Consider the following 26607-nt stretch of genomic DNA (forward strand, 5'->3'; position numbering starts at 1 on the left):
TAGGGTGTGTCTTTGTTTAGGTGGTTAAAATAAGTTTTGTTGGAGTCCCCATCTGCAGTAATACATTCATTTGTTTCCTGCCTGGAGCGCATCTGGTTCTCCAAACTGGGATCATCATCTACTGCAGGAAATACATTGACTGTGGTTAAGTACCTCATACAAGCCCACTTTAAAAAATGTGAACTATCCCTTTAAACTTTAATATGATTTAAACAGTGAGTTATACAAACATTCACCCGCCTCAGAGCTGTCATGAAGGCAGAAATTAGCTTAGAGACCAAAACTGCTTTTAGTACCACCCTGTAAACTTGATAGCATATTTCTGCATTTTAACATAGGAGTCTATGGGGATTGACTCTTTTTTGGAGTCAGCCTCAAGTGGCCACTCAAAGAACTGCAGTTCCTAATTGGCTTAATTTTTCAGCCCTGGAAGATGCTGCTTGTCTGTTACATACAATGAAATTAATGTATAGCCACAATATATTTTTATAGTCTGCAGTTTGTGTCGTTAGAGACAACATGAGGCAATATAACAACATTTCTTGCAGAGCTCAGACAAGCCATTTCTTGCAAACTCATCCTCAAATTTAACAAGTTTTTTCCTCTACAAAAACTTCACTATCCTCCTCTTTTACCTAACCTGCAGCCACGGGATTTCACAAGAAAATGAGCCATAAGAGAAAAAAAAAATCATTAACATCAGCAAAAGCTATTTCAGGCAGAGAGAATGGCTCAATGTGCTGCTCAATGATCGGAGCAGCCGGCAGCCTTTACAGCATCCTGTGTCCATCCCTTTCTCCGCATCTCGCTCTCGCAACATCTAAAGCACATGATGGGCAAGGAGCACTAAAAACACACCTCCTAAGGAAAAGAAAAAAGGAAGAGGGTATGACAGCGGCAAATTGGCAATTTCCTCCCCTGAGCCTTACACCAGACTTTCCTGCATGCTGAGCAATTTGAATTGTGCTGTAATTGCTCATGTTGCTTTTCTCATGCTCGTCATTTCTACAATAGAATTTGATCTCATTACTTTTGCCCATGGTTGAATTCTCAGTCACTCACCCTGGCAGGAATAATACTAAGTGGCGTGTTAACAAAAGAAGCAGAGCTGAGCGACTTGCACTCCGATTTTTGCCGCACAAAGTGAGAAGAAAGCGTAAGATGTCTCATACATAATGTGACAAAACATCGGTTTGTGCCTTATCACGTTTTAAATGCAGTTGTTTTTTCAAGTTATTTATTCTCCACTAGTACAAAGCAGTTTAAGTGTGGTGCAGTTTCTTATTAGCTTATTGTAAAGTGGATTATCTTACTCAACCATAGTATGAAGCGGGCAGAGGAAGAGCCGTAGGGGCCAACAGAGAAACGGATGAGACATGAGTCATGAAATAGAAATCAAAAGCTGTGCTCCAGCCTGGTTTCAGTGGAGTCGACTGGTTACGGTCTTTGGGAGTGTGTATAGTGGATGTGGCCTTGGGCGGTGTGCTTCTTGTTAAAAGAGAGGATGTACTTTGCGTGTGAAGCAGGCTCTAGATAGAGTATTTGCCCAGACAGCATTTCTAAATTCACCCATGCACTCATATAGCTGCTCATGTTGTTCCCTGTGATACCGCAGGACTACTGATATCTGTTAACTCTTGAGGAGGCAGTGATAAGAGAGAAAGAGTTTTTAGAATAAAGTCCGAATGAAAAAGAGAAAGAAAAATAAATTCTTCCTTCGCAAATGTCCTCTGTGGTTCATTCTGAGTGATGGATTTGAAATTGGTAGTGAGTGTAAAATATGAGCAGAGAATGAGATGGAGGCTTCAGTAGATCCAGCAGTCCCAGTCCAGGATGAGTGTCGGCAGCAGCAGTAGTGTTAACACAGGTACTGCTCGGCTAGCTGCTCCACGTTTACTCCCTCTGGCCCCTGATTCAGTGTTAGAGTCCTTCTCAGAATACGGTGGCATGACGTTGAATTCCTCGCTGCCTTCCTCCTCCTGCTCGTTTTCATCGCTGTCCTCCATCTGCAGAAAAAAACACAGGCGTAAGAGATATTCTTCCAATTAACAGAAGTGTTGGAGCGTGGAGGGAAGAGAAAATCCACATCAACACAGAATTTAAAACATAAGAAAATATCCGAAAGCAGCAGCCAAAACCATCAGGAAGCTAATGTTAAATGTCCCAGATTGTAAAAAGTGAGATTTATGTCTTTTAAATATTACTATAAGAAATACTTACTAATGAGCTTGTCACTTTTTAGTAACTTTTGAAAGTTTGTTGTAAATTATTTTGTTCAGGTGCTTTTATTGTGTTCACCCACTTTCTGTGTCAATAAATAGAAGCGTCTGTTGATGAGTTATCACTGGGCTGTACAATAAATGAATGAATGAATGAAAAATCTTGAACGACCAAGCAGAATGAATAAAACAAAGAATAATAATGGGAAAGCCTGGATGAAACCTATACGTCAATTTCAATAAACACATTCTCCAGGCACTTAAACTGAAATATTACATGTACAAAAAGGAGTAGGAGGAAGTAAACATGTATTAATTCCTACCATTTTTACATATATATGTAATATGCAGATCAGATTATATTTTAAGAAAAATTGATTCAGAAAACTAGGTAATTTCAAAGGGTTCGCATACTTTTTAGGAAGTCAACCACAGCCAAATAGAGAGTAAGTCCTGAAAAACCAGCTGAATGGTAGGAATAAGGTCCGTGCCATCAGCATGTACACACTGCCAGTCATCAGATACCCTGCTGGGATCATACGCTGGCCAAAGGAGTAGATAGAAGCCACTGATATCAAGACAGAAAGCTCCTCACCATAAATGGAGGGTTTCATCCTAAGTCCAGCACCCTAAGTACACTAAGCAGAAAGAGGGAGGCCGAGGACTAGCGAGCATCAGGTCCACAGTCCAGGATGAAACATCAAAATCCTTCTTGACTACATCAAGAAGATGGCCCCAACAGATGGACTGCTAAGTGAATGCCTCAGGCAGCTGAAAGCTGATGAGAGTGAAGGGGAAGAGGAGCAGACAACATGGAGGGACAAGCCCCTACATGGCATGTACCACCGTAGAATAGAGAAAGTGGCTGGCATCAACAAGACCTACCAATGGACTGGCAGACAGCACAGAGGCACTAATCATGGCGGCACAAGAACAGGCCCTAAGCACAAGGGCTATAGAGGCCAGGATCTACCAGAACAGATCAGACCCAAGGTACAGGCTGTGCAAAGATGCCCCTGAGACGGTCCAGCACATAGTAGCAGAATGTAAGATACTAGCTGGATCAGCGTACATGGAGAGGCACAACCAAGCAGCTGGGATAGTGTGCAGTATGGACTAGAAGTACCCAAATCCCGATGGGGCATGCCACTGAATCTGAATCTGTGGTTTGGAACAACAGGGCTAAGGTGCAGTGGGACTTCAGCTTCCAGACTGACCAACAGCTGCAGGCTAACCAACCTGACATAGTGGTGGTGGACAAAGTGCAGAAGAAGGCAGTGGTGATAGATGTGGCGATACCAGCTGATGCCAACATCAGGAAGAAGGAACACAAAAAGGTTGAGAAGTACCAAGGATTGAAAGAACAGCTGGGACAGATGTGGTAGGTTAAAACAGACGTGGTCCCTGTGGTAGAAGAGGAGAGAGTCCTAGGAACAGCTACTGTGCAGAACCCTCAAACTCCCAGGCCTCTGGTAGAGGAGCCGAGATTGAAGATGACACCCCATGAGGGGTGAGAGGGACGTTTTTTTAATATATATATATATTAATTACACAGTTTTACACAGTTTAACCAACATAATCAATCTAAGGATTCTGCATAATTGCAATGTGAATTAATGGGCCAAACTTGACAGACTAACAGGCCTTCTGGCATATAAAAGTACGAATACAGCATGATGATGCTTTCCCTACATTCCTTATAAACTATCATACATTAAGCCTAATTTACAGGCGTCAAATACAATTCTATATATTATTTTTTAAATATTTTTTCATACAGATTTCTAATTTTACTTGACCAGACTGGTGTTCTGTGCTTTGTTTTCTAACTTGAAAAAAAGTTATACAAGTTAAACTTATTACATTTTACAATGTTCTTCCCACTCACTTTAAGATTGCCCTCAAAACAGTGAAGCTCCCACTTAAACACGGACAGCGAGGGTGCAGTGACGGTGTACAAGCTGAAAACAGACAGAGCCTTTTTCTCCGATCTTAACTCGAGTCTGAGTTTCATTTTTCAAACTTTATTCAAATGGCACTGGCAGAGGAGAACACTTGTTTCTCCTTTCTATTACCGCTGTAGCATAGCAATCCATTTTTCATCCAGTTGAAAGTTTTGAAGTGTTCATGGGCAATTGAGTTTGAAGTTTTTTCTCAAATCATATGTTGAAGCTTTAGTAAGGTCGTAGGAAAGGGTTTTATTGCAGGAGACATTCACTTTGTTGCTGGATGCATCTTATCAACTTCAGTGCCACATATAAATTAGGAAGCATCTCTACATAAACTGTATATGTGGGCGCCGCTGCTGTGAGGGACTGTGAGACGGTATAGGAGAAAAAGGAAATGCAAAATGAGGAGGATTAACATGGTGAGAAAATGGGGAATATGGAGCAGATGGGTGTGCATACATGAATATTAACAGTAAAGGTTGACTCTGATACTGCAAACACCTACGGCTAATCCTCAGCCACAATGAGAGGAAGGGGTAAAGGAGGTAGGAGGGAGCTGCTGGGCCCGACTCGCTGCTACAGTCCCCAGTGTTACCACCTGATACACAGTCAAATGGTCCAATCCAGCCTGTAGAAAAGTGTCAAACTCTTGCATATGGTGAGACAGTGAGGAGAAGGAGAGAGCGCTTACACTGTTGAATTCAGGGAGAGTGTTAACACTGACGTGGACCCTCTCCTGGTAGACTCGCGGGGAGGGCTGGGAAGCTGGCACGGGAGTGTTTTCCACCGGAGGAGGTGCGGAGATTCCCATGGAGCTGATGGCGTTGCCTGAAACAGAAGCAGCAGGGGCCATCTTCATGAGGTTCACATCGTTATTCACCCTTGAAGCATCACCAAAATATTACCAGTGACTTTTAACAGCATCTATAAATCTATAAATACTGTGCGTGGACTGGGGAAAATACATTAAAATGTGTTTGTTAAAGCACAATATGGTCGCACAGCTCTAGGGATGGAGATGTTTTAAGTCCAGGCTGTTTTATCTCCACTGTTGGATGGATTGCCATTAAATGTGCTGCATGCAGTCATGTGTCCTGCAGAATGAACTGTTATAACTTTGAAGATCCTCTGACTTTCATCTCCATTGTCATTATGATCCCTGGGTGCATTACGGACAATTGATGCAGAGTTCAAAGAGGGCACCTCATTTCTGTGAGAGTGGCTCACGGGGTGCATAAAGCCTCTATACTTTTCTAGAGCATATAGATCATGAATACTATCGCCCTTCTAAAGTCAGGCTGGGTTAAGAGCACATCAGTGAATCTTAACTCCCTCTCCCTGCACACATGAATGACATATAGCGTAATCATGTGGCTCTTCTAGACTGTCCACATGTTACTGGACCAAATAGATCATTTTAACAATCTTTAACTCTTTGTTTCAGGGCGTTTTAATTCTCCTTTTATATTTTACTCACTCTGGCCCGTATTTCACTGCAATATATAAGTTCTGCAGCTCTATGGAATCAGCACAATCACAGCAAGAAGTGGGAAAAGTAAGACATTTCTTTTGTGCAGAATAACAGTTATAAAGACACACATCATAAAAAAGAAAAAACACCAAGTTGAACTGTTTTAAAAATTGGAATAAAATATAATTTATTTATACAACACTTTTCCAAGTGCCCGCAAGTATCACGAAGATTGGGAAAAAAATTGGGTCTCCACATGCTATACATATTGAACTATTTGCATTTTTACGACCTCAACATACAATCTCTCCTGTCCTCTCCTCTCTGCTCTGTGTAAACAGATTTTCAGTGAATAATTGTCACGTGACCGTTCGTCTCAGCAGAATCAATCATGGCTTCACAGTGTTGACGAGGAGCAGAATGAATAATGTTTTTAACAGGATCTAGTTATTCCAAGTGGCTTATTTTGGTATGCCTGTTTTTACAGTTTCTTTCTAAGATAAACGGTGTATTTTTGGCTTACTTAAAGAAAACATACGTTTCAATCCTGCTGGCGGTGGTGGATGGCAGTAGTAATTTTGGTGGGTTCGTCAGACACAAAAACGTACTCACTCCTTTGCCAAAGATCTGGTGTGTGAGGCAGTTTAATTAAATAACCTGACTGTCCTCTGGCCCTTTTTAGGGCCCTATCCTACACCTGACGCAGAGCAGTGCATCTGTCATTGCTAGTTTCAGTCGGATGCAATCATCATTTTCATGCATTGAACACACGTTGGGTAAGTAGAAAATACTTCTGCATTCATCTGTGCACCCAGGGGTGTGTTGGTCTTAAAATGAGATGTGGTCAGGCGCTTAATTGGCACATTGCTATCTTGAAGCAGTAAAAAGCGATTGAATCTTTGACCAATAATTTCCTGCTATTTAAGGTATGCAATCTGCTTGTTACACACACAGGGATGCACATTTTTTTGGGTAAGTGTTTGTTTTCCAAATCTCCTGACATCATTATATAATTCTCGGTATTGTGCAGCTGTCCTGGCGATACCAGAAGAAGAGGGCACACTGCTTCACCTCAGGGAGCTTTGGTAGATTTCTGCTGCATGCGCTGGTTCTCTTTGTGAACGAGCAGATCCGTTCCCTCGGCAGAAAAACATTTGCTTCCCCAATTTGCCAAACCTAGCATTTGAATAGCAATGCATCAGGTGCAGGCACACCTGGCTTTCAAAGGGAGATTTCACTATAATTGGTTTAATTGCTGTCACGTCGAAAACACATTAAACGAGTAAATGCAAGCTTTTGCCCCATGTGCTTTACATTGCACCCAGATGTTATGCTGTTTTAACAAGCAGAAGTGAGGTTATATACACCCTAAATGTACCTGCACCTTGCACTTTACAGTAGACCATGCACTGGAGATACTTTAAATAAGGTACTTATCTTTTAGTGTCACACAGTGCATAATAATTCATGTTACTGTGAATATATTTGCATTACCAGTTCCATTCAAACCTAAACAGTGCTTCTTGAACTGGGTCTTTTGATGCTGTTTCAAGCCCTGCTTGTTTGGCAATAATTCAACAAGAAGCCACTTTCTGTTTATCACATTTGAAGAAAGGATTCATTGAATCCACACAACTTGGAAATGACATTCACAATTGGCAGCCAACCAGAAACAAGGGAAAATGTCTCTTGACATTTTCTTATTTATAAAGAAAACATTATGGTTCAGTGGTTTACCCTCTCACTCATCAAGTGTGACCTTCATTCGAATTCTGTATTAATGCAGATTATATACTGTTTGCGTAGCATCTCAAGATTAATTTAAACTCACAACAAAAAATATATTTTCCTATTTCTGTCATTATATTAGCACAAAAATAACTAACAGGTGTTACTAATTAATTATGTCCGTAAAGATTTGTCATTCATTAAAAATAATCAAATGGTCCTGATTCTACTGCATGATTACCCTGATTCTTAAGGTTAGAAAACTTTACAAGTCGTGTTTATTACTGACATGACAAACATTATTATCATGCAGTTATGCAATTATTTATTTAAAAATGTTGATCAGGTGAGCAAATGTGAGCCTAAATTGGAATGGCTGTTAAAATTTGATGTTTAAGTTTGCTATTTTTTCCCCATAATCCAGGAAAAAGGGAAAAAGGATTATTTAGGTAGTATTTATTTTCATTTCTCCAGTAGCATAAAGTAAATATTTTTGGTTTCTGAAATGTAATATGAACAGTTATGGTCTGAATATTGCCTAAGTTGCTTGTTTTTAATTTTGGACTTTGTTATTTGTAAATTTAACCACATCATAGTCCTGTCTTGATGATGCATGTAGGCTTTGCATTGTTTTGTGTATGACACATTATACATTAATACACAGAACACAATGTTACTATCCCTTGTGCCATAATCCTAGGTAGAAACACATTTAGTAATCCAATTCAGATTAACAACCAGTAACCAACCAAGTGATATTACAATCATCAGATATAACCCTATAGGAGACATCAGGCTACTCCGTCATACATCTACAGTCACTCCTCAGATGGACCAATCAGCAGCTACCTATCTAGCCACCAGCGGTATGCAGCATGTCATTGGGGTTATCAGGTGGGCACCTTCCCTCATCGATGTTTTGTTAAATTAGGCCCACGACAATTCAGAAGGGCTTAACGATGTAAACCAGCGTCCTGGAAACACCACCACTGCAAAAAAACACTTTAACCTCACAAACTAATGCCTGTCCTCAAACTACACACGATTCTATAAATTCTTCCCGAACGCATACACCAAAGAGCCTCACAGCCAGCCATGGACTCTTGTGTTTTCCTTCCGACTAATCAAAACTCAAGGACCCTGCAGCTACGCTACCTGGGGCTGTCCTGAAAGGTGCCTGAGTGAAATTAACAATACAAATATCGGACAGAATAGGGACAGAATACCTTGATATTCTTGGCTACATCATTAGCACCATGCGGCCGTCCCCGACGGCAGTAATAAAAATTTAGTTAAATTCGAATAAAATCCTATTTCATGACTTTAAAAACTGGTAAATGGTAAATCTCAAGATTTGAGACAGTAGCAACACTTTACTCAGAGACTATTTGACTGGACTTAAACATTTTTATACTGTATATTAAACTTACACCCTTTCTATTAATTATACATACCATTTAAAGATGATCAAGCATGACACTAAATGTATAATATTCTTACATTGTCACCATCTTGGCCAAAATGGAGATCAAAATCAATTTGGAGTCTTAAAATTTCAATGATAATACCTGTTTTTGCAGTTTATTTCTACAATAAACGGTGTGTTAGGCAATCGATCAATGGAAATATATTGTGGTGGGACTCAGAGGGTTAAATTCAGAACACACAATGAAATAAGGCATTTCCATCAGTGTTCATGCAGAACATTAGCATGTGGCAGATTAACCATCCATAAAAAATGAAAAATGATATGTTAAAAGAATAAAATCCCCTGCCTTTCCACGGTGCTGTGCATGAACACCAGAGCGAGCGGACTGTGAGGAGATATTCACTGAATTGAAACCAGAAGGGTAGAATTGCAGTCTTCACCTTTAAGTCACTGCAACCCTGCAGGTATGCTTTACTGCGTGCCATGACCTCCTGACATTTTACTCACGCAGACACATGTTGTTGCTGAATAAGTGCTGGATGCGCTGACAGCCCTGCCATTCGTTCCCGCTGCCGTCACAGGTGCACCACTGGGACACTTCTGTGCTGCTGTTGGTCACATAGTTGGGAGTCATGATGGTCCCTGGTAATAGAAAGGTCATATTACGGGTGCAACTTTTTATGAAATATTTCACTTAGGCAGAAGATTTTCATCGTCAGCGCAAACTCTGTGGAAGGATGCAGTCTAACAACAATATTTAACAGTTCCCTGGGGAGCCGGTGTCAATAGTTTGCAGCTCACAATATCGATTGTTCACAAAATTACTTTTTGAAAAATACAGTGTGAAAAACAGAAGGAATAATATTACCTGGATCATTTTTGCAGAGCTGCTGGAAGGGCACATTTTAAAATCACGTTTTTGAAAGTGAAGCTGACTGGATCACCAGAGCAGCATCTCTTTGAAGTTGACCATTTATAAACCCATGCGGAGTTATTTTTCTTGCAACAAAATGAAAACAGTATAAGCCAAATATAACTGTTTACTGAGGCTTTCCAACAGCGAGTCCTTTGAGCACCTCTCTGACTATTATTTTCTCTGAACAATTCCCTCTTTGAGAGTCTTCTACCTCTTTTATTTTCTTTTTCCTCCAACTCACCTATGAGTCCAGCGTAGGCCTTCAGGCACATGGCTCTGCTCTCTCGCATACAGCCAGAGGCAGACAGAGGGGAGGGCTGGCAGTTGTGTTGGAAATCAGCAAACCTGGATCTGAAAAGCACACACACACACACAGATATTTATCCGTCAGCAAGGAGAAACAGAGTGTGAATTTTAAAGTGTTTTGGGGTTTAGCTAAAAAAACAAAACAAAAAATCCATAGTGTAAGAGCACAAAACAGAGAAATACGTAATTACACACTCACATTAACCCTCTGGAGGCTATTTTGGCTGTTTTTAAATACTTTTTAAAAATGATTATATTCCACTTAAAATAATTTTTAAAGCACAATCTCACCTATATGATAACATTAATGTTAAAATGATATATATATTTTTTACTTTGACTTACTGGATCAACATTTTAAACCCATAAAACACACAAAAAAACATAAAATAAGATTTTGAAAATTATTGTGTTTTACTTTCAAAGCACAATCATGCTCAATGACGAATTTTAAATGTTGCATTTGAACACAGGTTGCAAGAGGTAAAATGATGATAACGTATTTCTATATTTTTATACCAAAGATATTTTTGACCTTATCTTTGGTTTTACTTGGCCTATCATCATCACACACAAACTGGCATTGAGTTTTAAGGTAGTACTTTAGAGGGAAGGTGACGTCAGGGCTTAATGCTGCTTCGTTTCCTCACAAGTGATTTGATTTTAAAACCATATGTTGCATCCATCACTATGGATTAAGTTTTAAAAAAGTAATCTAATGGTTCTGCTTCTTCTCAAAACTCTTCGGTTCAATTTGTATTCCCTGATTCTTACGGTTAGAAAACTTTACAAGTCATGAACATTACTGACATGTAGGGTTGCAAAGGGGTTGAAAATTACCGGTAAATTTCCAGAAACCTTCTATGGGAAGTTAAGCTTGGGATTTTTGGAAAAATTAAAAAAAAAAAAAAAACCATTACATTGACATTTCAACTATTGTTTGCAAGTATAACGTTATCAAGTTTTAATAATTTAATTGAACAATCAATTCTTTCATTGAACAACAAAAAAATCCTAAAAAAATTTCTGAGGTAAAAAATCAAGTGAGAAGTTTTCTCATTTTGCACTGAAATGAATGGACAGAATTTTTTGCAGCCAAACTTAGCGCCCCCTGCTGGAATTTTTGGTAGAATGCAGCTTAAGGCACTTGCTGGTTTGCCTCCATGCTCAGACACGGAGGTTGCCGCCTGGATAAAACGCCAAGCAGGATGTGACATAGCACTCGACGCCACAACAACACATGCCATTTGTAAAATCCAGCGAAGCAGTGTTGCCAACTTAGCGACTTTATTGCTATATTTAGCAACTTTTCAGACCCCCATAGCGACTATTTTTCAAGAAAGTGACTGGCGACAAATCCAGCAACTTTTTCTGGTGTTATTGGAGACTCCTTCTTACTCTTCTTAACGGGTCCCAGGGTCCGGCTGCTCTTTAAGAAGAGTAAGAACAAGTTGAAGTGGTACAGTCCTCCTGCAGCAGTCTCTCCCAGCTGCAGAGCCGGAGGGGATGTAAATTTGCTAAAATTACTAATAGGCTAACAGTTAGCTCTGTAGCAGTACAGTGTGTATGTGCTGCTGCTACAGGAGGTGTTCACTTAGCGATCTCTGTTTACAACAAGCACCGGACACAGTTAGCGATGCCGGTTAATTCACAATCACTATGTTCATGATCAGCGGAGACATTGTGCATAATTAGCCATGCTGCTTTGTTTATGATCAGCTGCTGATGTTGTGCACAGTTAGCAATGGCAGCTACAGTTTCGTCTCCCGTGTTTATGTGATCACGGTCAAAACTGTCACTAAGCAATTACGCGCCGATTGAAAACCAAACGTCACCTCCGGAGTCTCTAAATCCCTCTGGGGGCCTTTTTGTAATGGAGACACGCAGAGTGAGTGGACATTTGAGAGGGCGTGGCATGAGACTCTCCCGGTGGCCACTCTTCCCCCTAAAGGGAACACGGCTAATTACTCTTTTAAACATGCACCAACTGTGTAAAACATCTTCTTGTTTGAAGCAGATCTATAAAACTGTAAACCTTGCACTCAAGTGTTTCTGTGTCTTTCCCACGCTTTTCAACTCATAGAAGAACAGAAGAACCTTGTGTCAGCTGCACTTAATGCTCCTCTCTCTTCTTGCTTTAAATCTGTTACTAATACTACAGAGGAGGAGGGAGGAGGTGACCTTCTGAGTTTCACATAACTCTTAAGTACGTTTTCCCTTATCATTAATAACCTCTGTGACATTTACACAGAGTAGACTGGTATTAAAGTCCTATACATTTATGAACAATATGCAGAGAGAGTAAAATTAGCCTCACTGAAGCCTTCATACTGATGGAAAACATTAATCCTTCTTGACTTGTTGTGGGTTCAAAGAACTGCCACCTGCTTAGATTTCACTCCCATCAGTTATGAGAGGATAAATAAACTCTAAATGAAAAATGTAGCACTTTTATTTGAGACTTTGATCCTTGGGCTGAGAACCAAGTAAATGCCAGAATTTATGTAAGGCACAGGCAGAACTATGACTTGCATAAAATCTGACATTTAGGTGTCCTCTGAAACCGGATTTCAGCACATCATGAATAGTATCATCATGTTTACAGGGCTACTTACCACAGCCTTCTAACACAGTGTTTCCCAAACTTTTTCTCTGAGGACAGACTTTTCTTTATACAAATATCAAACCCTCGCGACCCAGTTCACAATAGACCTTATCTATAAATTATGAGAAGAGCCAATTTCTGCAGAGATGAGCCAGCCTGAACGGGTAAACCAGCAATTATAAAGAGATACATGTTTGATAAAATGTTTTATGCATGTGTTGTTGAAACATGTGAACCCAAGCCGTTTCAGGGTGTTTTCATTTGCTATTAGAGAACAAGATTAGAGCTAAACTATGAGTTGATTATTCAATTCAGCAGACAAATAAATCCTGCACAGCTCCTTCCCTCATTCAAATTACACACATATTGTTTCTACTGTTTATATTTATATACAGTGCTTAAAAATGCATTAGACCACCGGTTTGTACCACAGCTGTCCTAAATTAACAGCATTAGTGATTGCCAAAATCATTTGCTTCTGTCATGGTTGATACACCAGTATGTAGAAACTCTTTAACCAAAATATATGTTTAATGCTAAAATATAATTATTATTGTTATGCATTAATTTTCAAATTTACTGTTTTACAAGATTCATTTCTGACTTATATTTTAGATTATTCACCTTTCACTTTGATGCTCTCAAACACATTAAGAAGGCAAGAAGTTCCACAATTAACTCTTGAAAAACAAAACCATTCCAGGTGATCACCTCATTAATCTGACTAAGAGAATAACAGAAGTATGCAAAGCTGTCATCAAACAAAAGGTGGATACTTTGAAGAATCTAATATATAAAACATATTCTGGTTTGTTAACACATTTATACTTCATACTGTGTTCTTTCATAGTTTTGATGTCTTCATTAATAATCTGTTAAATCTGTTTAATAAATAATAAAAATAAAGAAAAAACATTGAATGAGAAGATGTGTCCAAACCTTTGACTGGTACTGAATATTTCAGTATTTTTTGTGATGTTGTACAGATTAAACAGCTAATCGAAGCAAATAACCAACAGTTTAGTAGATGATGAAAATCATAGTTGCACCCGTACATGAGGTGCATACAAAATAGGAACCCACTCATCAAAACACTGCTCCATAGTGCAACTAGTGGTCAAAACTCAACAGTGTGCATTCATCGCCTTTGTGGTACTCTACAGCTCAGGGCTTTATAGTAAGCCTTTGTTCTTTGTGGTTCCATGCTGAAACCCTCCATGTACAGTCTTACCTACACAGCTCGTCTCTGGAGCAGTAGTTCTGCAGGCTGAGGCAGTTGGGCTTGCCCACTCGTTCCTCTCCTCTCCCGTTCTCCTCATAGGAGCACGACGGGACGATGGTTTTCCTCCGGCGTTCTCCACACAGAGTGTCAGAGCAAGGACAGAACAGCAGAGCGAAGCTGTACTCCTCTGGCACGCGCTCCAGGAAGCGCCGCAGGGCTTTGTGGCATTTCTGGCGGTTACAGCTGTTGTCAGAGGCTGTTGCTCGCTTGGTGCAGGCCACAACATATTCTGACCGCAGGGAGCCACATTTCTCAAATAGGCCACAGTCCTGTGCTGCCTTCAGACACTGGTTCTGAGAGGACGCTTGTCGGGAAGAAAACAGAGCATCAGGAAATAGTAGAAATGACACACAGCAATATCAACATTAAACTTTTAATTATTTGTGAAAAGAGCAGTACCTGCTACCATGGAGGCCATATGTGACATCTCAATGTTTCTCACCAGATTTAACTCCAGTTCTTCATATGGAGACACTTCATACTCATCATATGCTGAAACAACAGCAGATAGTATCATCATAAAGCAACGGACAATCAAACACGTGGATGCTTAAAGGGACAGTTCAGTTCACACATATTTTTCCTCTTTTGTGTGTTTAGAATTTATCTTTTTAAAATTTAAAATTTATATTTGTATGTTGTTGTATATGCTCTGATAAAGAAATCTAACATCTAAATCTAATAAAAAGAAATATTATAAATACTATCGACTAAAATAAATCTTAATTGAAATTCTGAGATTTCAATAAAAGATTTAAAAATAAATAAATAAATAATAACTATTAGAGAAAGGTATAAATATCACCATCTAAGTAACAAAAGCAAATACAAACAAGACAAACAAAACAAAAAAAACTTGCAAGACCTATGACTTTCATTTTTCAACTAAACCTCCAGGTCTTTCTCTCTCTGTCTCTATTTCTATCTGTCTCTCTAGACAGAGAGAGAAAGACCTGGATATATATATATATATATATATATATATTTACCACCTGTTCTTATCTACCACCATGTTCTTCCTCATTTCTTTGAAGAAAGGAGAAAAAAGTGAATTCCAATAATTCACTTACAGGCTAATGTGATTATTCCAGTCAAAAGCATATCTGCCCTTTGTAACGATGTTCTGAAGGTTTGGGGGGTAGATATAATAAGAAGGCGGACCCTGTTCTCTCCATAGACCCTCATCCCCATTTTACACATGCAGTCAATCTTTCTAAAGGTACGACTTTATAAAGTTCTTGGAGTGTATTTTTTATATTGGGGGGTCAACTTTCCTTTTAAACCAACCTGCAAATCTCACAGTCCAGTAGACCCTGAGGCAGTGCTCCTCCCTGCGAGAGCCGCGCTGACACTTGCAAACTTGAAGGGGGCGGTAATGCTGCAAGGCATTCTGGGCCTCCAGGCACTCCAGGCGGGCGTCTGGGCCCAGGGGCGATACGGCCTCCTCAGACGCACAGTACTCCAGCAGGCGATAGAGCACCATGCAGGACTGCTCCTGGATGCAGCCCTGCTCCGCCACCAGACAGTCTAAGGATGCAGATACTGGCACACTACCTGGAGGAGAGGTTGAGACAGTCAGTGCGTTGGTGTATTGTGCAATGCAGCTGGGTTTATAGCTGCATTATCCAGTCTTTAAACTAAATAGGTTGTAATTAAGGCAACAGAGCAAGGTGAGTGCACTCCACAGACCCTTCACTGCACTACAGGTTACTATAGGATTAAATTAAAAGCACACAAGTGTAATAGAGCAGCAACATGGGCAGAACCTCAACACTTCTCACAGAAACAAAGGAGTCTCTTGGATAATTTAATTTAACATTATCTGGTTATGTTATGGTCATAATGATTTTATAATTGCTGCTTCATCTTTTCGTTGGGACTCCGACTGTTTTTATTTACGCAGTCTTACAACACACTTTTGCCTTTTTAATTTTTGAACCATGTGTTTTCACTTTAGTGTCTCAGTGTTTCTGCAGATGAGAGCTGCGTGTCCTTCCCACCTCCAGCTTGCAGTTACCTCACATTGTTGTACCGTTAGTTATCTTTCTTATCACATAAGAATATCTAGCTATAGCGTACATTTAGGGAAATGTAAAGAATCTGGGTGCAGATCTCGGGGGGGTGTAAGGGAGATGTCCCTTCTAACAGTTAGAACGTGTGCAAAAGAAGTAGCAGATTACTTAAATTTTGAAGAGTGCAACTGATAGATGCAACAATGTCTGTAGTAAAGAAGGGAAAGTATGAAACCTCAAAGTCAATGGTTGCAATCTGCCATAAAACAGACAGAAGAAGTGATTTTGAGGCTTTGCTATCTAATTATGTAGTACTGAAATTAATATTTTAGTCTAATCAGATCTTTAGCATTGGTCAAGGTTACATTTTCAAAATGTGACTGTAATTAAATGAGAAAGGTTGATCTATAGCAGAGTAAATACTTGAAAGCAACTCAGACCCTTAATGCGTCTCATATATGAGATTAAGATTGGTACCAGTAGTGATAGCTAATGTTGAAGATTTTCCACAAAACTGATGGATGTAATGTCACATTCAAACTATAATCTGACACATTAATGTTACATTAAATGTGCACCCTTGTCCTCCTCCCTGCAATGCAGTATTTTGAATCTCTGTTAAACTGTAATTGATTTTGGTACAACAAGTGAGCCGAGAAGAAGAATTTGGCAACATTTTATTTGGTCTTATTAGAAATGTGGGTATCCAAGATTTGAAGATTTGATTTCTAAAGTTATCTAGAAAATAACTTTGAAAAGACGACCCAGCGGGGATGCTGTGAGTGGTGAATTTATTAATTTCCTGCATCAAAAAACATGCTGTTCAACAGCCATCCCTCAAGTCTTGGATCTTCCTGAACCACCAACAAGAGAGCATTTCCAAAGTAGTCCCTTCTCATATTATAATAATTACATTTTGGCAAAAAAATAAAGTCTGCACCTCCCTCAGGCAGGTGAGGGGCTAATTTACTCATGCCATACTGGTATAAATCCAGACTTATCTAGAGAGCAGTAAACATGTATCTAAAAACGTGTGATATACTGTTGGAAGTTATTGCCATTGATGTAAAATAATGAAGGATAAAATGTGCTAAAAGTGTAAAAACACTGGTGTAATGCTGACATATTTTTATGTCCTCGTGGATCATCATTCACAAGCACTGCTGTTATTATTGAAAAAGGACACATGAACAGCTGGGGGCCAAAGCTTTTGCAGCAGGGTGCCGCTTCACTTGGAGCGAGCTTTTTCACCAATGTCAGACTCTGTGATGCTAAAGACAAAACCAATTTATTCAACACTGTTCAACGAGTACTTCAACGGACACTTTTGCTTCCAATTTTGCTTTCAGACAGAGACTCCACTTGGATATCACATTCAGACAGCGCCTCGACTCAGACGTCCACTACAAGGATGTTTCCCCCCTGAAGTTCAGTCTGCTGCACCTACAAAATGTGCTGCTCCAAGATATTGAAGAGTGCCTTCAGCCGTATAAGTATTTAAAAGGATTCATCCCATTAAGTTAAACAAGGGTCGCTGGGTACAAATGTGTTTCATATCACCAGCCACATTTCCTTTTAAAACGAAACACATTGTTACAGCAGAACAACAGCCGTGTTGGTCCACACTGATAAAGCATTATGAGTGTTTTGATTGGCAGTCTTCTGTCTAGAATGACTGAAAACTACAAATCATTTCACAATACTGATTGTTTCTCCATGGAAAGCACAATGTAGGAAGGCCAGAGAAGCAGCCTGAGGGAGATGAGAGAAGAAAGAAAAAAACCCTCTTCATAAAAATGCATTCTGATGGAGCATTTCGGGAAATTAATTTTCTCAAATGTGACACATAATTGTCCCCGCAAATTACACTTTTCACATAGCAATTCTGGAGAAGATAAATAGCTTGGGTAGGCATTATGCACACACTTTTACCGCTTTATCTTGCTAATTTGCTATATCCTGTCACTTTTTAACTGCACAAAAGGAATAAAAATGGCACGAATATGTTGTCTAACTAGAAATAAATGCTTGAACTTTCCTGTGAGCAAATATCTGCAGCAGTTTTATCCATATGTATGAGTTAAGCTTCGGTATATTAACATACACGCCACACACGCAGCTTTGTGCTGGATCGGTCACACACTTCGATTAAGCTCCTGCTGACTGGCGGCACAAAGCGCGGCTACAATTCAATTCTGCTGCTGCATGTTTTGCAATCTCAGGCGCCACATGAGGTCCATGTCTCACTTTGGCATGAGACATATCATAAACAGACGCTCCGCTTCGTTGCCGCTGCAGGAAACTTGCCAAGGCTACTGCAGTGACTCCACAGGGAGAGGTGGGGAAGAAAAAACAGGAGTAACATTCAGGGCAGTGAGTCATACTCACAGTCACAGATCCCTGATGTAAAGGTGATGATTACCTGCCTTTCTGTGTCCCATGATACCTTGATTATTAAACTAAAGTATTAAATTCATCCAGTTTAAACTGCAGTTTAAAGAGGCTTTTATTTAATCTCCTGTTTGAGCAGTGAATAGCTTATTCATTATTCCTTCTCAGTGTTTGCTCCCTCTGGCTCCCCATTGATAAAGAGGGACTATCAGCAATTTTTAGTTTCACAATGCTTTTGTGCACACACAGGCGACAAAAACCTTATAGTGCAGAGCAGCTCTGCTAAATCTTTTTCTTTCTTGTTTTTTTAAATAACTTGAACATTATTTAATGATAAAGATAAAGCATGGTCACATTATGCTGTTTGAGATGCAACACATTTCCAAAGTAAAAGTCTGGGTTGAGGGAATTGTTGGTGTGAGTGTGTGTTTTAAAGAAAAGGAGAGAAAGTGAGATAAATGACTGTGAGCCATAACACACCCTATTGATTTTCCCCTGGGGTGATTAATAGAATTCGTGAGGCAAAGCTGATGAAGGTTAACGCCATAAACGACGAAACACACCCACCGACATTCACAGGGAGGGAACTGGTTTTGGCAAGAATTTCCCTTTTCCATTTTTCATTGGATTGGTTGCAGAGCATCCAGATTGTTGGGCAGTAATTTGACTTGAGAGGAGACCGTGGCGGGAGAGTGTGACTCTGATGTGAAGTGTGTTCACGGAGATCGTGACAGAAGGGACAAGTTGGAAGGAAGTCATGGGCTCAAGAAGGAAATGGCAGCAAGGCGACAAAATGAAGTGAAACTGGAGGAACATGACCGTGACTGCTGTCACTTGTTACTACTCGCACTCATTCATCTGTCCCGCAAACTAGTGGGATCCCTCAGTGGACTGCATGCAAATGAGTGTGTTTACCAGCTGGGTCTCACTCCCAACTCATCAGATACCGACAATTTGTCCTTGACGTGTGATACACAAGGCACCCTTTGGTGTCTGAATGCTTTCCACTAACTCTAATCTAAACCCATTCATGGCAATAATGCACACTTAACGTTACGTAACGGACTTCGGTGGATGTGCAAACGTTCCCCGAACTTTGACCCAAAATCCGTTTTTAATGTCCTGTGTGAAACCAAGAATCAGTGTTGTTATTTGAAGTCAACATGTGTTGTTTAAAGGATAAAGTATCTGTTTTTAATTCCAACTCTGTTCTTTTTCCTTAACCTTTACGTTGAGTGCAGAGGGGCAATCAACAGCTTTGTGTGGAATGGAGTGCACATCACCACCTCCATTTCAACACAACAAAAGCCAGGGAAATAATTGTGGACTTCAGGAGGGGGAGGAGGAGGACCCAACCAACTCCAGTCACCATCAAGGGCACTGAGGTGGAGGTGGTGGACAAGCAGAGGTAGCTTGGTGGGCAGCTTGATAGCAGGCTGGACTGGAGGAGCCGTATGGAGGCAGTGTACAAAAAGGGACAAAGCCGACTGTATTTCCTAAGGAGGGTAAGGTCTTTCAACATCTGCCAACCCTTGCTGTGCACTGTCCAGCATACAATGGTGGCCAGTGCTCTGATTTTTGCTGTTGTCTGCTGGGGTGAAGGCGTCCGCACAGCAGACAAAAACAGCCTGCACAAGCTGCTCAGGAAGGCTGGCTTTGTGATCGGGACTAACAACAGACGTCCAGCAGGTGGCCAGAACCTTCAACTAACTGGGTACAATCATGACCAACCCCACCCACCCACTCCACGCCCTGGTGATCAATAGCAACACCTTCAGTCAGACACTAATTGCATCGATGTGCAAATTTTATACCAACTATCTATCTATGATTCAGATTTTGACCATTTTTTTTTTTTTTTAAGATTCTTTTTTGGGCATTTTTTGCTTTATTGATAGTGACAGATAGAAAGGGGGTGATAGAGGGGAAGACATGCAGCAAAGGGAGCTCAGGCCGGATTCGAACCCGGCTCCGCCGCAGCAAGGATGCCTACATGGTAAGCACTCTACCAGTGTCAACCATTTTATTCTTATACAGTGAGATCAAATTTTAAAAACTGCAGTGAAACAACATAAAAAGAGAGGTTCTGTGTGTCGATATCAGACGCCAAGGGCAATACAAAGTGACGAGAATGCATTGTGTTTACATTACAGATTATTTTTCCACATAAAAGCTGGCTGCGGTCTGAAGTGGAAGATGGTGAGTACCTGTAGATTTAGTTAAAAGTGACAGTGACTTGTTTGGGTTCTGCTTCTGTTCCATGATGGTCATTTTTTGTTTTTAATTATTATTATTTTAATTTCATCTCTTTATTGTATCTTTGTTTAAATTGTTTTGTTATTGATGAATGTGGAATATGGAGACAATCAGTTGCTATAGTTTTGTTCCTGTTGATTTTTCAATTGATAAAACAAAACATTGATTAGATAAAAAATGATCTATTTTTTTGATAATTGATTAATAGACACTTTTAATCTACATAAACATATATCAATGCAAAGTCTATAGGCAACGGCAGTACGAGTAACATTAACCCTCATGTTTAATGACTTCAGAATCTCAGAACCCTTTGGCTATTACCTGATAGATTTGGATTTTTATTTGCATGCAGATCAGTTCATATAAAAAAATAAGAAGAAGAAATAATTGTTATTCAAGAATGATTGTTGCACTTAGAAGCACGTCTAAATCTTCATCAGAGGGATCCAAGATTGAGACATTTGTAACCAAACTTCCTGTGTTCCAGACCTTCTATTTGGTAAACAATGATTCGACACTATAGAACCAACAATTAATCAATTAGTCAAGAAAATTATCTGTATATAAATTAATATTGAAAATAATCATCTAAACTGTATTTTTACACCTGGATGACTTTGAACTTATTTGAAGCCTCTTGTGTTCATTATCAGAGTGTTTTGATGTTATAATTCCATGACCATGACCTGAACTGACCCATAATCAGCATATTTGAGTTTTAATAGATGTAATCCATGATGGTGTAACATTATAAATATCCCCAATATACTGTGCAGTTAATGAAGTACTAATGCGAAAGCTAATTGACCCTACAAGGCTACATTAGGAAGCATTGGATTAATAAATGGGAGTGAGTAAAATGCAGGACAATAGAGCACATGTTTGTAAGTCGAAACAATGATTCTCCTGCCAAAATGCCTATTTTCATTTTGATTTAAGCTACTACATTCAAAATATATATATTTATTAAAAATCGGACAGAGCAGATGGCAAATGAAAGGAGGGTCTTTGTAAACATTTGCAACAGCAACTGGTAGATTAGGTCCAAGTCTAAAAATAAACAAAACTCAAAAAGTGACTGACCCCATTTCATTCCAAAAATTTAAGTGCCTTCATTTCAGACAATAAAGTTTGATTAAAAAACGCTGCATCATCTTGTGCCATTATGGAGGATCTGTGCACGTATTCAGTGTTTTTCAGGACATTTCGGTCTCTTGTGCATTAGAACAAACTCCTCTCGTGTATCAGTGCACCAGTGGACGCAGGTGTTTCTGCAGGACGGGTACAGTTGGTTAATAATCGGTGCTGATTAAAGCCTTTGTGGGCTCTTATTGACAGTCTTTCTGCTGAACTCTCAGTTTCTTCACTTTCCCCCAATCGACTCATCGTCCTCTAACATTAAACCTTCTATGAACATCAAACATATGCTTAACAGTTTGCACATATTCTCTTTGTTATGAGGAAAATTACAGGCACAGCCCTGGGCTACCTCAGCCGAGCTGCTCTCTTAAAGAAACAGGGCAAGTTCTGCTTCATTAATAGAAACTGATTTATTTCCTGACTGTTTGAACTACCAGTGACTTTCCTCTTCAGATGACATTCAGCTTCCAAATACCTCAGCTGCCAAACAATATGCCATATATATTAATCATTGTTATTAGGCAATCAAACTCTCTCTCAATTGTCATAAAAAAACTTGTATTTCACTTAAATATCACCCCATTCTTCTGGGTGATCTTTTTCTCTCAGATATTTTTAATGAAACCTCAACTTCTTTCCTTACTTCCTTTGTTAATCTCATTTCTGCATCTTTCCATCCACCTCAATCCCTCCATGATGCTTCTTCTGCCAGATTTCATTATTCTCTGCCTCCAATTTTATCACAAACCATCCAGAATCTCAACCTAAGTGTTCTATTCAATATCTTTCCACTAGTGGCTCCTGTGGCTTTTTTCACATCAGGACCACACATGTGGCAGCAATAACATGTCATATGTAAGAGAAGAGCACAAAAATTGCATCTTTTGTACAAAGAGCAACTTGATTTCAACACCCTTGTCTTCACAAAAGATGCAATTTTCTTTAATCGTACAGCTGAGAAAGATGCCGTGCTGGCTTCTTTCCCAAGAGTTGTAGATGTAACAAAGATTCACACACTCTTCCAAAAGAAAAAACCCGCCCCAAACTGCTTTGCATGCATGAGCAAATAACACCTTTGTTTGCTCCTCAATTTGTGCAAGCTAACAAGGCTGGATCTCTGTGTGACTGGGGCGTTGAAAGGTGCAGCACAGTTTAACATGCTTTAATTGGGGGGTTTTTTATGCACAAACTCTGCAGAGATGAGTCCAGCGCTGTGCAGTGCTGTGCAGGGATGCACGCTTGCAGTGAGGAATAAGATGTGACCGTTGTCATTATTATGGCATACAGTAGAGGTAGGGACAGCTCAACCAAAAGGGAAAACATCTGACCACATGACACACACGTTGTTAGCTGAAGAGCAGAATTAGTTGAGATGAATGAGGGCTGAGAAAAATAACTTGAACATTATTTATGTGGTCTGAGCATCAAAAGGTGACAACTCTCCAAGAATAAAGGTTTAATGTTCTGAATCAACAGTTGCCCGGTGCATCCATACATGTATGAGACCTGTTTAATGAGCTGCTGCATTGTGCAGCCACATCACGCAAACAGACACCATCCCTCCTCTGTACTCCAGGTAAAATACATGCTTGCATCAGGTGCATCAGCCAGTCAGGGTGTGTGTGTGTGTGTGTGTGTGTGTGTGTGTGTGTGGAGCTGTGTGAATATTTCAGGCTTCTGCCTCCTGCTACCTGGTGCAGTCCTAAAATTACGAAGTGCCAAATAATTTCTTGGCCAGACAGCAGCTCACAGTATCCACCGGGCTGCTGGTGCCATCCAAGTGTGTGCAAGTGACAATCAAGATGCAAAGCCCACAGCAACAAATTAACAGGCACAAAATTGATACAAATTAAAATCCACGAGCTTGAAAGTGAGTCCAGAAGAAATCAGGTGACATTCAGAAACCAGCATTTTGATGTTAGTTTTTCTTAATTGCATTTAAAATGATTTCTTTAACTTCAAATGTGAAATCACTGCATATTTCAGAAAGTGTGTTGTTTTTTTTATCTGAGTAATGTGCAATGGGCGTGTTGCCAATTTAATCTTTGTGTGCTGTCGTCCTAAACGAAACTGAATTACAGGCATAGAGTGCATAAAGACAATGCCTCAGCAGAAAAGGAGAAAAAAGAAGAGTCCACGGCACAGCGGGAAAGATAAAGAAGCCAAGGATTGAATAAACCTGTGTGCGCTCAACCCCCTACAGTGTGTACATCAAACAGCCAAACCCTGAACAGAACCAGCTCGAGCATGCGGATATTAGTCCACCCAAGACCTGTGTAACTTTACACAGCCGGAAAATGAGCTCTAATAAATTTATGACAACCATGTTACGGCTCAATCGCTTCCACTAAATGAAGTACCAAAATAGCAGCACTCAATCACCAGTCGGAGTCCACACTGGGACTTTAGTAATAATCCACAGAGGCCTGGCAGCAAAGGGTCAAAGTCAGGTTTAATGTCATTCAACAATAGCCTTGATTTATCTGACAAAGATACTGTATGACCACATTCAAAGTGATCTCATGTCCTGCCATTGCACTGCTGCTAATTTGGAAAAAAGACACGGATGAATGCAACAATGCATTCAAACAATAACCAGCAGGGAGTCGTTTCAGTATCAAATCAGTGACACATAGCGGACGAAACAACAGCTTATAAATTATAAAGTTTTTTCTCCACACACAGGATCTTTCTTGTGTTTCCTAGCTGCAATGTATGAAGTCATAAAGCATAAGTGGTGTTTGTTTTCTGCAATCTGTACACACAGGTGCAATTCTACTCTTTCATTTCTACTCTTTCCATCTTTTGAAGACACATTAATGATAGTGGTGCTAGCCCTGAGCTCTGCTGGAGTGTCAGTGGTGAGATGTTTTGGGAAGGCTGTTGTCTGCCTCTAAAGTTCTGCCATTGTTTGGGCCATTGAGTTGCACAATGCCAGATGCCCTGCAAGGTAAAAATAACATTGTATGAAATGGAATACAGTCTGAAGGGGCTATTTATAAAATACCTACTGTACACCTTTAGGCCCAGAGAAGCTCTAAAACAGGTTTGCCCTAAAATCAGATAAGTCAATGGAGTTTTGCACAGATTTCACCTTTTTCTAATGATGTCAATTAACAACGTTTAAATCCAATAATTTACGTTGCAATCAGGTATAATGACATGAAATTCTGCATCATGATAGTGTAATTTGCATCCTTAATGACTCAGATCTCGATTAAATAGCTCTTGAGAATAACTGCTTTTCTTTGTGTGATTCCACCGAAGTGCCTGGCAGGTGGGTTTGACACACCGGATGATAAACTGGGTGCCTGAGAGGTTTGACATTCACAAGAAAGCATTCGTCATTTTATGATACTAATCTCTAATGGGCAGCCTCACCTGACATTATCTCAATTTCCCTGGATGCAGTGAAGCCCTCACAGAGCGTACAACCTAAATAATCCTGTCAAAAATACAGTATTTGTATTGTATTTCTGCAGTGAAGAGCAAACAAGGGTTGCTCTGTTTCACATGAAGACTATTTCACATGGTTTGTGTTCACACTGAAGCAGGAAGCATGACTTCTGCTCCCGCCTGAAGAGCACTTGTGATCAAAAATGACATAAATCAATAACAATAACCACAGATCAACAAGCGTTACGCTCCACTGGGAGATTTCTTATCCAGCCACAGTCACATTATTGACTTTAATGATAGTAACTCAATCTACGGGAGCTTATGTGTGTGTGGTAATGAAAAATATCCCAATCTTTTGCACATTTAATCACCAGCAAAGACAAAGACTCCACTCTGTTATGATGGTTTTATATTTAATCCTTCATCCTATCGAATGCACAATTTATGTAAAATGTCAATGATTTATGGATATGGCAGCTGATATGCTTTTAAAGGTGTTTAGTTTAACAATTCATGTGTGATATTTCCATGATCTGAGACAGTCTAATCAATATAGTGGGAGATGAACAGCTCTTTTTGGAACGAGTCCAAAGCAGAAATAACAGATCCCATGATGTCATCCACATGCACAAAATCTAAGGCTGCTGTGTATTCAATAAACTGACTTTATGGGTCTTTTTAATGTCTTTTTGAGGGTCATCTAGAAAACTTTCACTAAAACCTGGAATAATAAATGTGTCTATAATGCTTTGATGCTTAGTCTCTACTCTTGTTTTGTATTTTAAAATAAAGAGCCAGCTGCCCTCTATCATATTGCATACATGAGGTAAACTATGTGCAAATATTTAAAACAAGATTTGGTTTGGATTTGCAAAAAAAAGTTCATGATTAAGTTATCATCAAACTCTATAGGGTGTGTAAAATAATAGCTGAATATTATCACTATTACAGACTAATTCAGGGTCCTCATGTTGCTCTATTCATCAGACATTTGCATGAAGAAGAAATGCAACGCATGCATTACTGTTCAAGTTCTGGCTACAGGAAGACAAGAAATCTTCCACACATTCTGTAGATTTAACAGGCATGAATGATGCACGTGTGGCTGATATAGTCTACATGTAAAACATAGACTGCGGTGAGAAGAAAGAGTGTGGTGCCTACCATGAGAGAAGACATTGAGCAGAAGTCCAAAGATCATCATCCTGTCCGGTGACATTGGAGACTTGGGGGACTATAGGGGGGAAACTCGCACCCGGCTCGCTGCAGCTCAGTGACCCGTCTCCTGCCACATCCAGCCGCCTCCTCTGCTGCTGCTGCGCCCGCACGGACTGAGAGGCAGATCGGATGGTGCTGCTGCACAAAGTTGGCTAAACTGAACCGCGGATCAAGTTCTCGCGATTCTTGTTATCCCATTTATTTTCTCCTTCTCTTCTTGAATCGCAGTTATATTAATCTCTAGTAGATTTTAAAAAACATTTATCTCCAAAAAGTTTCCCCG

The 26607-nt window shown here is 39.9% G+C and overlaps 1 protein-coding gene across 1 annotated transcript; it reads right to left on the reverse strand.

Annotated features, from left to right (window-relative positions):
• On the reverse strand, positions 1-26607 carry LOC131986120 (GDNF family receptor alpha-4-like). The gene is made up of 8 exons (XM_059350921.1): positions 26271-26607; positions 15193-15459; positions 14305-14397; positions 13855-14209; positions 9954-10063; positions 9304-9438; positions 4860-4996; positions 1-2006 (listed from the first exon to the last, which is right to left on the reverse strand). Exons 1-8 carry the CDS (start codon positions 26323-26325, stop codon positions 1806-1808), a joined length of 1353 nt encoding a protein of 450 aa, XP_059206904.1. The 5' UTR covers positions 26326-26607; the 3' UTR covers positions 1-1805.

Source organism: Centropristis striata, chromosome 15 (genome assembly GCF_030273125.1).
Source record: "Centropristis striata isolate RG_2023a ecotype Rhode Island chromosome 15, C.striata_1.0, whole genome shotgun sequence".
In the NCBI taxonomy this organism is placed as follows: Eukaryota; Metazoa; Chordata; class Actinopteri; order Perciformes; family Serranidae; genus Centropristis; species Centropristis striata.

Bases quoted from the DNA above. Each gene is read 5' to 3' on its own strand.
- LOC131986120 (XM_059350921.1), bottom strand. From the start codon at position 26,325: ATGTCACCGGACAGGATGATGATCTTTGGACTTCTGCTCAATGTCTTC. The intron at 4,997-9,303 runs GTGAGTAAAATG...CTTCTGTTTCAG, and splicing joins CAGCAACAACATGTGTCTGC to GCAACGCCATCAGCTCCATG. The intron at 2,007-4,859 runs GTAAGCGCTCTC...TTTTTTCTGCAG, and splicing joins CTCTCCCTGAATTCAACAGT to ATGGAGGACAGCGATGAAAA.